Consider the following 13,149-nt stretch of genomic DNA (forward strand, 5'->3'; position numbering starts at 1 on the left):
AAACACCTGCCACCGTTCTGTAACGAGAGCTTGATATTCTATAGAATTGGAGATGTGGTGGCTTGAAGCCTCCTGCTTCCAAAGTAAACACTAACTGGAATCCTTCACAAATACCCACAACTAGGTTGAGCCCTCAGTTGGGTCCACTTCTGTGACTAGAATCAAGGTGAACGGAATCACTGACTGCCTGCTCCAGTCCTTTTAAAGGTGGTACAGCACGTTTTTAAACTGACATCTCAAGAACCAACAGAGTGATGGAAAAAAGTTGGACACAAATGTGTTTTGCTTTGTTTTTATTTGGAGTCATAATAGAAAAAATGTTAATAAGCCCCTAAATTATTCTCCATTAATGTGATTTAAATCGTAAACTCATATTGATTTGTTTATATACACTCAACTGTAGAAAAATGACTTTGTTTTTTTGTTGTTGTTTATACCATCAAATCCAATCAAGCCAAACAAGATGGTTAACTAAAATGATTAATGAATGCAGCATTAGCTGATGGCTTTAAATTTAGCATGTGTTACTGATGTCAGGGTTGATTAGTTCTCTATCTAAAACTGATGCTATTAAAAGCTTTGAGCAATTTAGATGTTGTCATTGAGTAAAATTTCAATGCGGTGAGAGAAATTCTATCAGGATTAATTCTGCTATGGTGCAGCATGTGCACAGATGTTGGATAGAGAGAGAGTGGGCCTTTTCTGATGGGACAGGAAGAAGGAACGGGAGGCAGAGAAGCTGACAAGGTGGCATCAATCTCAGGAAAGGTAAAGAAGCTTGGAATGAAAAAAAAATACTCATCTTTGCACAAGGACTCCCAAATGGCATATGGGTATGAATATTGATCATTTCAGCTTCAGAACTTTTCAAGAAGTGGGAAAAAATAAATGAAGGGAAGGCAAGAGGTTAATATAGTACCATGCTTTAGTAACTCCTCTGAAAATGAATCCACGGGGAAATCATTGTAGTCAGTGGTGGAGACCAACATTTTTATTAATAAGATAAAAGGAAAGAGTGGTAAAGCAAAGGCGATCATTGGATGGAATGATTATGTGTCATGAGCACTTGAGGACCTAGAAAGCAAACCGGAGTGATTATGCCAATCAAATTGCAAGGTCAGAGACATGCTAAAAGATTAGAAGGAATCCAATCCTGGGGCTATTGCACGGAACTTGGGGAAATCAAGTTGCTGCAAGTTGCTGTGACTTGAGGAAGGTGTGCAGTGCGGGACCTTAAACCATTTCCAACATCTGTGCCTTTGAAATATTTTATTATTGATCCAGATATCCCAAGACATTTTAAATGGAAGGGAAAATGTACTATACTAGACCCAAATTCTCTGGATATTTAGATTCCATCCCTGTCTAGGGATGTGGGGGAGGTGAATCTGTCAGTGGATCACATCAGACTAGAAGGTTCTTGTGATTAATGCAGCTGGGCCATCTCTAAGAAAAAGGCAGCAAATAATTTGGTTCCCTCTATGTAGTTCCACCTAAGAAGAGGAAAAACAGAGAAATGTTGTTACAATTTCCATTCAAATGAAGGAGGAAAAATATTCTGTCATTTAGACAGGAAGATTTGATGTTATAAATTCCATCTAAATTATTTAACATACTTCTGAGATCCCAGTATGAAAGGCACTTAGTAAGTTCCATGTGAAAAATGCATTATTATTATTAAGAAGATGAGAATCAGTCCTAGACTCAAATCTAAAAGTCAGTTTTCCTTGATTTCTTATCACCAACATGACATGGATATCAGGGTCGAACAATTTCTTGTTTCTCACTAGTCCGGGAGACTTAAGAGATCTTGTAGTATCTGCCAGTAGTGCATAAAGCAAACATTCCTAAATGGCCTTTTTTGTTATGCACTTCACATTTGTGTTTCCTCGAAGTTCGGTGTTGAAGCCCTAACCCCTCAGTGTGTCTGTATTTGGAGACAGGGCCTGGAGAAGATGATAAAGGTTAAATGAGGTCAAAATGGGGGTCCTAATCCAGTGGGGCTGGTGCCCCTATAAAAAGGGAACGAGACACCAGGGCCACCTAACCCCACCATGTGAGCACAGGGACAGCCAGGAAGACAGCCGGCACCCACCAGGAACCAAATGGGCTGGCACCCGATCTAGGGCATCCAGGCTTCAGAACTGTGAGGAATCAATGTCTGTTGTTTAAGCCCCCAGTCTGTACAATTTTCCATTCTCACATAAATTGAACAGGAGGTCACCCATGTGTAGACCTGTGTGTGTGCAGTAAAGGAAGAAGAGAGAGGCACATTGCACAGGCACCAGCTGACCTGTTGATTTTCTCATTCTGTGAGTGTTCTCCATCATCAACAGCTCCCAGCGGAATTAGCACCATGCTCTTGTGGACAATCTCCTGGAACATTTTGGCAATTGGAATGGTGGATCCATCCCGGATCATATCTGGTTCTGTTCCAAACACTGAAACAGGAAAAGAAGGCATTTGAATAGGGTAAGGACAAGACCACCCCCAGTAAGCTCCTCAAGGGCAGTGCCTCCTTTACCTTCCTCTTTCTTTTTCCTTGTTAATCTTTCTTTGTTTTTACCATTAGATTTGGTGCCTGGGGTAAGGAAACCCCTTGATATCATGCAATTATATTCTAAGATAGACGCTAGAGTCAAGAAGAAAACTATGGATGTCTTCTTCACAATTACCTACTTCAAAAAAGATTTTAGAGCCAGGTGTGGTGGCTTACGCCTGTAATCCCAGCACTTTGGGAAGCTGAGGTGTGCGGATCACTTGAGGTCAGGAGTTTGAGACCAGCCAGGCCAACATGGTGAAACCCTGTCTCTACTAAAAATACAAAAATTAGTCGGGCATGCTGGCACATGCCTGTAATCCCAGCTACTCGGGAGGCTGAGGCAGGAGAATCGCTTGAACGTGGGACATGGAGGTTGCAATGAGCCGAGATCTTGCAACTGCACTCAGGCCCGGGTGACAGAGTGAGACTCTGTCTCTAAATAAATAAATAAATAAAATTGTAAATAAAAATTTTATTTTGAACTAATTTTAGAAAAGTTTAGCATTTAGAAAAGTTGCAAAAATAGTACAGAGAGAGCTCCCATCTATCTCTTACTCTGCTTTCCCTAATGTAAACGTCTTATGCAACTATTGCAAAATGATCAAAACAAGGAAACTGACAATGTTGTTAACTCCACTCCAGACTTTCGATTTCACCAGTCTTTCCCTTTTTCCATTCCAGGATCTGATCCAGAATCCACACTGCTTTTTTATCATTGCTTCTTAGTTTCTTGTATGCTGTGGACGTTTCTCACTATTTCCTTGTCTTTCATGACCTTGACCATCTTGAAGCTTATCAGTTGGTAGTTTTGTAAAATATCCCTCATTCTGGGTTTGTCTGATGTTATCTTGTGATTGCAAGAGGTCATGCATGTTTGGCACAACACAAGACAATGTGCCTACCTTTATTGTTTCTTCATGCATTAAATATTATGAAGTGGGACTTCTTTGGATTTTTTGGTGACAGATATGCCAATAGCTGTACTATCACTCAAATATCACAATGTTTCTGGCAATTTTCAAAGTATTCCACAAAATAGTTTTAACTGCTATCCTAGGTTTTAGAAAGAGATTATTTCAAACCTTCTAGCTTAGAGGACATGCTGCCAGTGATGCAGTGGGATGAAAAATGAAACAAAGAAACCAGAGAGAACATGTCACCTCTTCTTTACTCACACAGCAAGATGTGATGGATGTGAATCGAAGTAATGTATCTTGTTAGTAGAACCAGTTTAGCACACAAACAGACCGAAAGGTGTCTTATACATTCCTGAAAGGCTATTTCAGATTTATTTATTGTTGTCAACTGGGGTATTTCAAACGCACACCTCTCTTCAGCTGCCATTACATTTCTTCAATCCTAAAGTTTACTGGCAAAATACCTGCTAAGGTTGGGGGCAGCAGGAATGGTGATGGAAAGAAGCATGGCTCCCTGTCATGGACTTGTTCCCTAGTTTTCCATGTCTGTGTCCGTTGTACTGATAAGCCCAAGAGAGAGAGTTAGTGCTTCAAGGAGATCTAGGCTTCCCTTTCCGGCTTTGCCATCATTAGCCAATGTGGCCTCAGGTATCATCTGTAATAGGATGCCATAGGTCTACCAAAATGCATGCCACTGCTTTTCCACCTAGCTTTTGGAGAGACCTAGAACTCCCTGCTTTGGGAAGAGCCCCCATTCTGCTATTGTTGGCAGGGTCCCCCTCCTGGTGCAGAAGCCAAAGAGACTGGGTGTCCCTGCTCCCTGATGCACAACCAGCACCCAAGTACACGCCCTCTGCTCAGCCCAGCACATGGCTCTACCCAGGACCTTGAAATGCATGGAATTAAAACAGGCACCACCAAAAAAGTTCGAAATAGAGCTGTGCTGCCTTCTAGGGAAGCGATGTGGCATTGTGAAGAGACCACCGGCTTTAGGGTCAGACACACTGGAATTGGGTTTCTCGTGTGTTTTGCAATTGTATACAGCGAGCTCATCTCCAGGAGGCTCCTGTGGAATCTCCTTGGCCTGCCTGGGGCTGTGTCCTCCTGGGTAATGCCGTGCTTGCATCAGCAGGCAGTCCAGCCATGGCACTAGTGAGAATCAGACCATGCACTAGCTAAAAATTAAACACCCAAACCCACAGGAGCAAGGGTCCATGGTTAAAAATTCTCAGGGGAGACCTTGTGTCCATCCAACGTCCACGCAAAGGCAGTCAAGCTTACACACGCAGGATAGGTGTGGCTTTCCGGGGATGCCCTGCCTGCGTATAGTGGGTCTCCTTTTCAACTTCCTGCCTCACTCTGGCCCAAGGCCATTAAAGTTCCAGTCTCTTTGTGACCAGGAAGAGCAGATCCCTGCAGGCCAGCCCAGGGTCTGCTTATTCACTCCCCTAGAGTTTAGCTTCTTCATTTTCAATCCTAAAGGATTCCCTCTGATGTCGTACAAGCTAAGCTGTGTTTTTTTGTTTTTCGTTTTTGAGACAGGGTCTCACTCTGTCCCCTAGGCTGGAGTGCAGTGGCATGATCACAGTTTGCTGCAGCCTTAACCTCCTGGGCTCAAGCCATCCTTCTGCCTCAGCCTCCTGAGTAGCTGGCATTACAGGCGCATGCCACCACACCCAGCTAATTTCTATATTTTTTGTAGAGATGGGGGGGGGTCTCACCATATTGCCCAGGCTGGTCTCGAACTCCTGAGCTCAAGTGATCCTCCTGCCTCTGCCTCCCAAACTGCTGGGATTATAAGATTGAGCCATCACACCTGGCCTAATCTGTGTTTTGAAAGGATGTTTTTACATGTTGGCCAACATTTCTATGAGTTTTGTATCAGGGGGTTTGAAGGTTTTCTAGTGCATCATTTTCCCCAAAATTCAGGTCTCCAGACTTCAATTTGAGCACAGGTTTTGCCACTTGTGAGCTGGGCACCCTTTGGCAAAATACTTCATGTCTGTAAACCTGCATTTATTCCTCTGTTAGATGGGGAAGGCCACTGGGAGGATAACTTGAGATGGCGTGTATAGCGTGCCCTGCACATGACATGCATTCAACAATGTCCTCTATATTAAAAGGAGAGTTGATTTCTGAGTTTTAAAAGTGTCTGCTTTACCCACGGTCCCACAGGTACCACCCCTGAGTCCCAGTGCAGATTGGCCAGTCAGAAGATCTTAAGGTCCCACCTGTTCTGATGGCTCTTTTTGCTGCGAGATACTGGGTGTCGTTAACATTTGCGATCCATGGGTGTAGTCCTAGAGTCATGGAAACAACCATCTTGTTGGAACTATTTCTTTTGGAGAACACATCTTCAAGATGCCGTGTCACCTAAAAGGTGACGTTTTCAATAATAAGAGAAAGTGTCAGGTTATTCTCTCATACAGTTAATATAGTCTTCCATCAAGAAACTGATTAATACAGTTAATATAGTCTCTTCCATCAGGAAACCGAAGGCCCTAACCTGACACATGCAAGTGTTGTGATTTTTCCTTCACTCTGCCAAGGGGCGAGAGTGAGATCCTTCTTCAGTGCTGAGAGCAGGAAACCCTGGGCTGCACCCAGAGGGAGATTCTCCTCTATCCTCCTCCCCGCAATCCTGGCCCCAGCCCACCCCCTTCCAACCACAGCGTCTCACACACGGAGGTGCTGGAGCATTGCCTGTTGAAAGTGATGAAACCTAACACAGCAGGACTTCTCTTTTGAATCGTCCTCTTTTAGGACTCCTCAGTACCCTCTGAGTGATTTGGGAGCATTAAGCATTTGGAAATTTCCAAGACGTGGGAGCAACTCCGGGCTCAACTATGGAGGAGGCTCATTTCAGCCTCATTCTCTCCCCTCCTGCTCTTTTCTCATTGTTACTGTGGAGAGCCTCCCGGGAAGGTGCCATACTCAAACTTCTTCCATTAATTACCTCAACACACATTTACAGAACATGTGTCATGTCCCAGAGACTGTTCTAGGTGCTGCGGATACAGCTGTGAACAAGACAAGGAAGGCCCTGCCCTCATGGAGTTTATATTTCATGAGAAAAAGGGGTAGCACCTCCAAAAAGAAGGAAGGGGAAGGAGGAAGGAGGGAAAGAGAAAAGGAAAGGGAAGGGAGGGAGAGGGGATAGAGAGGGAAGGGGATTGGGGAAAGGAGAAGGAAGGATGGAAGGAGGGCAGGAGGAAGGAACAGGAGGGAAGAAAAAGGAAAGGGGAGGAGAGGGAAGGGAAGGGAAGGGAAAAGGGAGGAAGGAGAGAGGGCAGGAGAGAGGCAGGGAAGGAAGGAAGGAGGGAGGGAGGGAAGGGAGGAGGGGAGGAGGCAGGGAGGGAGAAAGAGAGACTATTTTAGAATGTAATTAGTGCTAACAAGACAATAAAGAGGGATAATGGAATGGAGAAAGATGGTTGGGATGAGGTATTTCTTCAGTTCATTCATTCAAGAGTCTACTTTCTATTAAACAAACTTGAGGCAAATTGATGATTGGTTGGTAATTTGGACACGTAACTCCTTCCAGAAAACATTTTCCTTAAAATGGCTGCATCCAAAGTGTTAATTTCAGACATCATGAAGATCTAATGACTGAAGCCTGAGACCTTCTGCTTCTGTCCAAGCATAGGCAGGTCCCTACTCCATCTATGTGTAAACCAATCTTGCTTTTATATCTACCATCTAACTTTCAAATTTTCCTAGCATTCTAGCTTCAAATGGTTATTTACCTGACTGCTGTAGTTGCATATACTTGAGGAAAAAGATTGGGTTCTTTTTGTTTGCTTTTTTTAAGAGACAGTGTCTCGCTCTGTCACCCAGGCTGGAGGGCAGTGGTGCAATCATAGCTCACTGCAGCCTTGAATTCCTGAGCTCAAGGGATCCTCTAGCCTTGGCCTCTCAAATCCCTTGGCCAGGATTACAGGCACAAGTCACTGAAGTAGGCAATATTGGTTTCTTGACGTTTGTTCCACTCCTCTTGTATTAGAAAAAAATGATACTCCAATGGTAGCAACCTCACTGCTCACTAAGCAGTGATAAGCAGGATTAAGAAACCATGTTACTACGCAGAATGACAATAAGCATTTGTTACCTGTTTTTCCACCACAGACACATTCATGTGAGGGACTAGCCGGATGGAAAATTTTCCTATAACTTGGCCAGGTATGACTGTTTTAGCTCCAGGCTCATCAAACGCGCCCTCGATCCCATGAATAGAAAGAGACGGGTACCTCCAGAGGTGCATTAGAATCTCCTCCTATATTAAAATAAAATTACCCAAAGCATGCTTAATTAGACCCCAGTGGAGTTGGGTTGCTTGTGTTACCACTGTCTGTCTCTCTGAGACACCATTCAGGACACGTTAACTGTCACCTTACTCAGCTGTGTCTGACGCAAGGACTTTTCCCTCAGGACACAAACTCTGCTGTCTTCAGATGCCTTCACGTACCCAAGATGCTCCCCACTGATGAGTGCCCCTCTTTGCCCAAGATTTGCAGTTTTCAGTGAACAAATGGCAAAGGGGTCCTTTCAGACGAGATCGGGCACGTTCAGGATGGAATGGCCATAGACAAACGGGCCCCTTCAGAAATGTGGGCTCAATTATAAATTTCTAACCTCAGTCATTACAATAATAACTTATGTAATGAAAGCATTTTCTTATTCAGAAGACATCAAAGAACTCTCCACATGTTTGAGCCAGTTTTCTTTCTTCTTCTGGCCATCCTCGAGCTGGTCTGCAGGAAGACACCTGCTTCATAATAATTCACTCTACTGCTTCTTTTCAGCTTGCTTTTCCCCCTCGTGGCCCCTTCCCCAGGAACCAGCTTGGCTACGGAAAACCTTCTCAGGCAAGCATGCTGCCCAGAAAGAGGAGAAGGAGAAAAGCAAAACAATTCTAAATTTGCCAGTAAGGAATGTTTTTGGCCTTGTGTTTACTTAGTCCACTGAGGCAATGATGTATTCACTTACAGATTAGACCCTAAGGCTCTTGGTTTTGTCTGGAAGAATGAACAGTTACAGGTCTTGGAGCTGGAATCATCTCAGACTTTTCTTGGTCTTTGAAAAGGTAAGAAGTCCCGCTCACCGGCTGAAGGCTGGCGTGGGATTTAGGTTAATAAACAGCTTTGGAAAACATGGCTGGGAAATGGGTAACTGCTTGTAGTTAAATGCCAGAAGCCAGTGCCCATTAGACACCAGTGAAAAAGGACTGGTTGATCCAGCCCACAGGGAAGTGGCTGTGGACATCAAAAATCTGCCTAGGAATTCACATCTGCTTTGGATTCTAAGATATGCAGATTAGCACCAGACAACGATTTAGACAGCGGGCAAATATGATCTACTAGCCTCATGCCTCTTCCAGCTTATCCATCAGTCTGTGGTCATACCTTAGTATCGAACAGAAATTTCTCAACCCGGCTGCTATTCCGGTATTCTTCCAGGTCTAGATGGATGGCTTTGTATGTATTTATTTCCTCTTCTGTAAGAGGAGCCACTTCATCATAGATTCCAGGGACCAGGATATGACCCGATGAGTCTACCAGACTACCTACAAAACACACACAGCAAACAAAGCCAGGTAGAAAGGGGTGTGCCCATGCTGTGGTCCTGGAGCCACAGACTGTGGGAGGACTCTTCAGGGCTGCAGCAGGCCTCGTGACTCTCTGGGTCCCCATGGCCAAAGCCATTGGCAGCAACTCCATCCAAGAAGTGACTGTCAGAGAAAGGAGCTGGTCACCAGGTTCACGCAGCTGGAATCAGCCCTGCTTTAGTGTTCACCTTGTCAAAGGTGAGGCTGAAAACACCTGGGCCCACAACCAGTGAGTCTGGAGCGAGTTACCTCCATCACGTTCACGTTCTCAGCTATGCCTTTTATACATAAACAAGGTTTGTTTTTTAGTTTTACCTTATGCTGATTTAAAAAGTAATACGTGTTCACTATGAAACATTTAAAATACATGCTGAGTGCGGTGGCTCACATCTGTACTCCCACCACTTTGGAAGGTCAAAGCAAGTGGATTGCTTGAGCCCAGGAGTTCCCAACCAGCCTGGGCAACATGGCGAGACCCCGTCTCTACAAAAAATACAAAAACTAGTGGGGCATGGTGGCACATGCCTGTGGTCCCAGCTACTTGGGAAGCTAAGGTGGGAGGATCACTTGAGCCCAGGAAGTTGAGGGTGCAGTGAGTAATGATCACATCACTGCACTCCAGCCTGGGAGATAAAGTCAGACCCTATCTCAAAAAAGAAATAATATGGCTGGGAGCGGTGGCTCACACCTGTAATCCCAGCACTTTGGGAGCCCGAGGCGGGCAGATCACAAGGTCAGGAGATCAAAACCATTCTGGCTAACATGGTGAAACCCTGTTTCTACTAAAAATACAGAAAATTAGCAGGGCATTGTGGCACGCACCTGTAGTTCCAGCTACTGGGGAGGCTAAGGCAGGAGAATCACTTGAACCCAGGAGGCGGAGGTTGCAGTAAGCCCAGATCACACCACTGCACTCCCGCCTGGGTGACAGAGTGAGACGCCATCTCAAAACACACACACACACACACACACACATACATGTATACACACCTACGTACATACATACCTGACAAACCAAAAATTGTTGTCATTTCTTCTCAACTTCTCTTCCCCTACACGCATGCACACACACACACACACACACACACACAAAAAAAAAATATAATAAACACTCATTTTTAATTAAAAGCTTTATACCCTTCAGGTCTACTCTATGAGATACCATCATGACCACAAAATCCTCTATATACACTAGTATGCTCTTCATGAAACAGTTTAGGGATCAATACAAGTGGAAAAAACCATCACTAAATACCCAGAAGAGCAGCAGATGTTGAAGTTCAGTAAATGCTGCCCACTCTCTGGAGAAAGTGCTTATCAAAGGCAAAATGCAGCCAGGAAGTAGACCGATATACATGACACAAAAATGTCTCCAGGGCAGCTCAGTGAGTCCCCACTGATAATGCAATCATGAGATCTTCCCTTGAGGGTATGTCCCTAAACTTCTGCTGACAGTCTTCCGTGTAAGGACAGAGTTGCAGAGTCGTGCTTTCTAAGCACGCCTGTACCTCACTAGTAAAACAATCCAAGCCTCTGTTCTTGGCATCATTTTAAATTACAACTTTATTCTCTTAGCATACAAGTAGCCTTCCCTACTGCTGGACTGGGAGAAGGAAGAGTAAGAGGATTTCCTTATTTACTTTTTCTTTCCTTCCTTCCTTCCTTCCTTCTCTTTCTCTTTCTTTCTTTCTTCCTTCCTTCCTTGTGTAAACACAAGCATCCTCTTAGCAGTTCCTTCCTTCTTCCTTTCTCTTTCTTTTTTTTTTCTTTCTTTCTTTCTTTCTTTCTTTCTTTCTTTCTTTCTTTCTTTCTTCTTCCTTCCTTCCTTCTTCTTTCCTTTCCTTTCCTTTTCCTTCCTTCCTTCTTTCCTTCCTTTCCTTTTCCTTCCTCCTTCTTTCCTTTCTTTGTTCTTTCCCTCCCTCCCTCCCTCCCTTTCCTTCCCTTCTTTTCCTTCCTTTCTTCCTTTTCTTTCTCTCTTTCTTTCTTTCCTTTTTTTGAGACAGAGCTTGCTCTGCCACCCAGGATGGAGTACAGTGGCATGATCATGGCCACTGTACCTGGCCTTCCTTTCCCTTTTAATTTGCTTGCAGAGAATTCTGATTAGAGAGCTGTGGATGGCCGGGCGTGGTGGCTCAAGCCTGTAATCCTAGCACTTTGGGAGGCCGAGACGGGCGGATCACGAGGTCAGGAGATCGAGACCATCCTGGCTAAAACAGTGAAACCCCGTCTCTACTAAAAAATACAAAAAACTAGCCGGGTGAGGCGGCGGGCGCCTGTAGTCCCAGCTACTCGGGAGGCTGAGGCAGGAGAATGGCCTGAACCCGGGAGGTGGAGCTTGCAGTGAGCTGAGATCCGGCCACTGCGCTCCAGCCTGGGGGACAGAGCAAGACTCCGTCACTGCGCTCCAGCCTGGGAGACAGAGCAAGACTCCGTCTCAAAAAAAAAAAAAAAAAAAAAAAGAGAGCTGTGGAGTGCGGCTCAGTCACTTTGGCCCTGCCTGAAACACCATCACAGGGAAAGGGGAGCCATTGATATCTGTGCTACTCAGAAATAATGCTGCTTCACAGATCCCATTTTCCATATTTCTTTGCCCTAGTTCTTTAATATTGAAAGCATTTGAATGAAAATATTATGCTTAAGAGCGTGTTCCCTCCCATCCTGTTCATTTTCCTCTTGCAATCATGACGTGATGTCATTTCTGCAGTTACCACAGCCGTCTTGGCAAGTGCAGGGAAGGCAGAAAGTGCCTTTGAAAACTGCCCACAGGAAACAGAATCCTGCATGCCCACCCAGCAGCCATCTTGGATTTGAACATTTTAAATAACATCATTTGGTGCTTATAAAAATGCCTTTGGTGCAATGGCCTTTTCTGTTTTATGGCTTTTAGGGAAATGCAAAGAGTAGGAAAGTGTCTGCAAAGGGAAACCACAGAAGGTTAGAGTTCCATTTGTAAACACAAGTATCCTCTTAGCAGCTTCTGCGTCCCCTGCACACTAAGCCCCTTTTCAGACAGGGAACTAACTTGGTTTTGCTTTGTACCCTAGTGGAGGTTGTCACGCACTAGTGTTTATTGTCTGTTCATGATCACAGCACAGACAGAGAGGTTAGGAGGCTTGCATGAGGCAAGGGCTGCCCATGGATTCCCACATCCTGACTAGTGTGTATGGCTGATTGTCAGCCTGCAGGAGTGGACAGAGCAGAGCCGACTCTCACTTGACATCAGGGGGCCCTGGGAGTCCGGGCATCTCCACTACAGCCCAGCCTGTCAGCAAGCAAAATTCCTGCTTGTCATCCGATAAACACTAAAGCTCAACACTATGTCCTTATGTTTTTGTGCAAAACATATGAAAACCACATAGAGGACACAATCCAGAAATTACTGTGCTGTGGATTGATTATTTGATTTGTATCAAAAACTAAAGAAAGGCAAATCACGTTTTAAATTTCATTCATGACCCTGAGCCGACTCTTCCTTAGCAGAGCAATGTGCATTTGTGGGGCTGAATGGAATCCTATGCCTGGCTGAAGCCACACAGCCTGGAGACGCCATGCAGCAGTCATGCTTGTGGGAAAAGCAAAATGTGCTGCTAAAGATTTCAGATGCAGTTCCTAGGGAAGAAAACATTCATTCTGGTAAAACAGAAATTAACCTCCACTCCCCAAAATCGTGAGTTGCGTACTATCTGATTCTTCTGGAAACCATTTAAACTCTTTAAAGGAAAATGGCTGGGTGTATTCTGTCTGAATTGTCAAGCATGGGAAATATCATCCAAGAGCTATATTTCAGGAAAACTAGAAGGCCATAGAAGAATAGATAGATAGATAGATAGATAGATAGATAGATAGATAGATAGATAGTTGGATGGATGGATGAATGGATGGATGGATGGATAGATGATAGATAATGGATGAATGGATAGATGGATGGATGGATAGATAGATAATAGATGGATGGATGGATAGATGGATGGATGGATAAAAAGATGATAGATGGGCCGGGCGCGGTGGCTCAAGCCTGTAATCCCAGCACTTTGGGAGGCCGAGACGGGCGGATCACGAGGTCAGGAGATCGAGACCATCCTGGC

At 44.6% G+C, this 13,149-nt stretch overlaps 1 protein-coding gene across 3 annotated transcripts in view; it reads right to left on the reverse strand.

Annotated features, from left to right (window-relative positions):
- Positions 1 to 976: 976 nt before the first annotated feature.
- CNDP1 (carnosine dipeptidase 1) overlaps positions 977 to 13,149 on the reverse strand; it is a 78,455-nt gene continuing 66,282 nt past the window's right edge. For all 3 annotated transcript variants that reach the window (XM_050768246.1, XM_050768245.1, XM_050768244.1), the window contains 5 exons: positions 8,862 to 9,022; positions 7,568 to 7,732; positions 5,691 to 5,832; positions 2,294 to 2,441; positions 977 to 1,493 (listed from right to left, as the gene is read on the reverse strand). In XM_050768246.1, the coding sequence (XP_050624203.1) occupies positions 1,427 to 1,493; positions 2,294 to 2,441; positions 5,691 to 5,832; positions 7,568 to 7,732; positions 8,862 to 9,022 (683 nt within the window). In that variant the 3' untranslated portion in view covers positions 977 to 1,426. The remainder of the gene's footprint in view (positions 1,494 to 2,293; positions 2,442 to 5,690; positions 5,833 to 7,567; positions 7,733 to 8,861; positions 9,023 to 13,149) is intronic.

This window comes from Macaca thibetana, chromosome 18, assembly GCF_024542745.1.
Source record: "Macaca thibetana thibetana isolate TM-01 chromosome 18, ASM2454274v1, whole genome shotgun sequence".
Classification (NCBI taxonomy): domain Eukaryota; kingdom Metazoa; phylum Chordata; class Mammalia; order Primates; family Cercopithecidae; genus Macaca; species Macaca thibetana.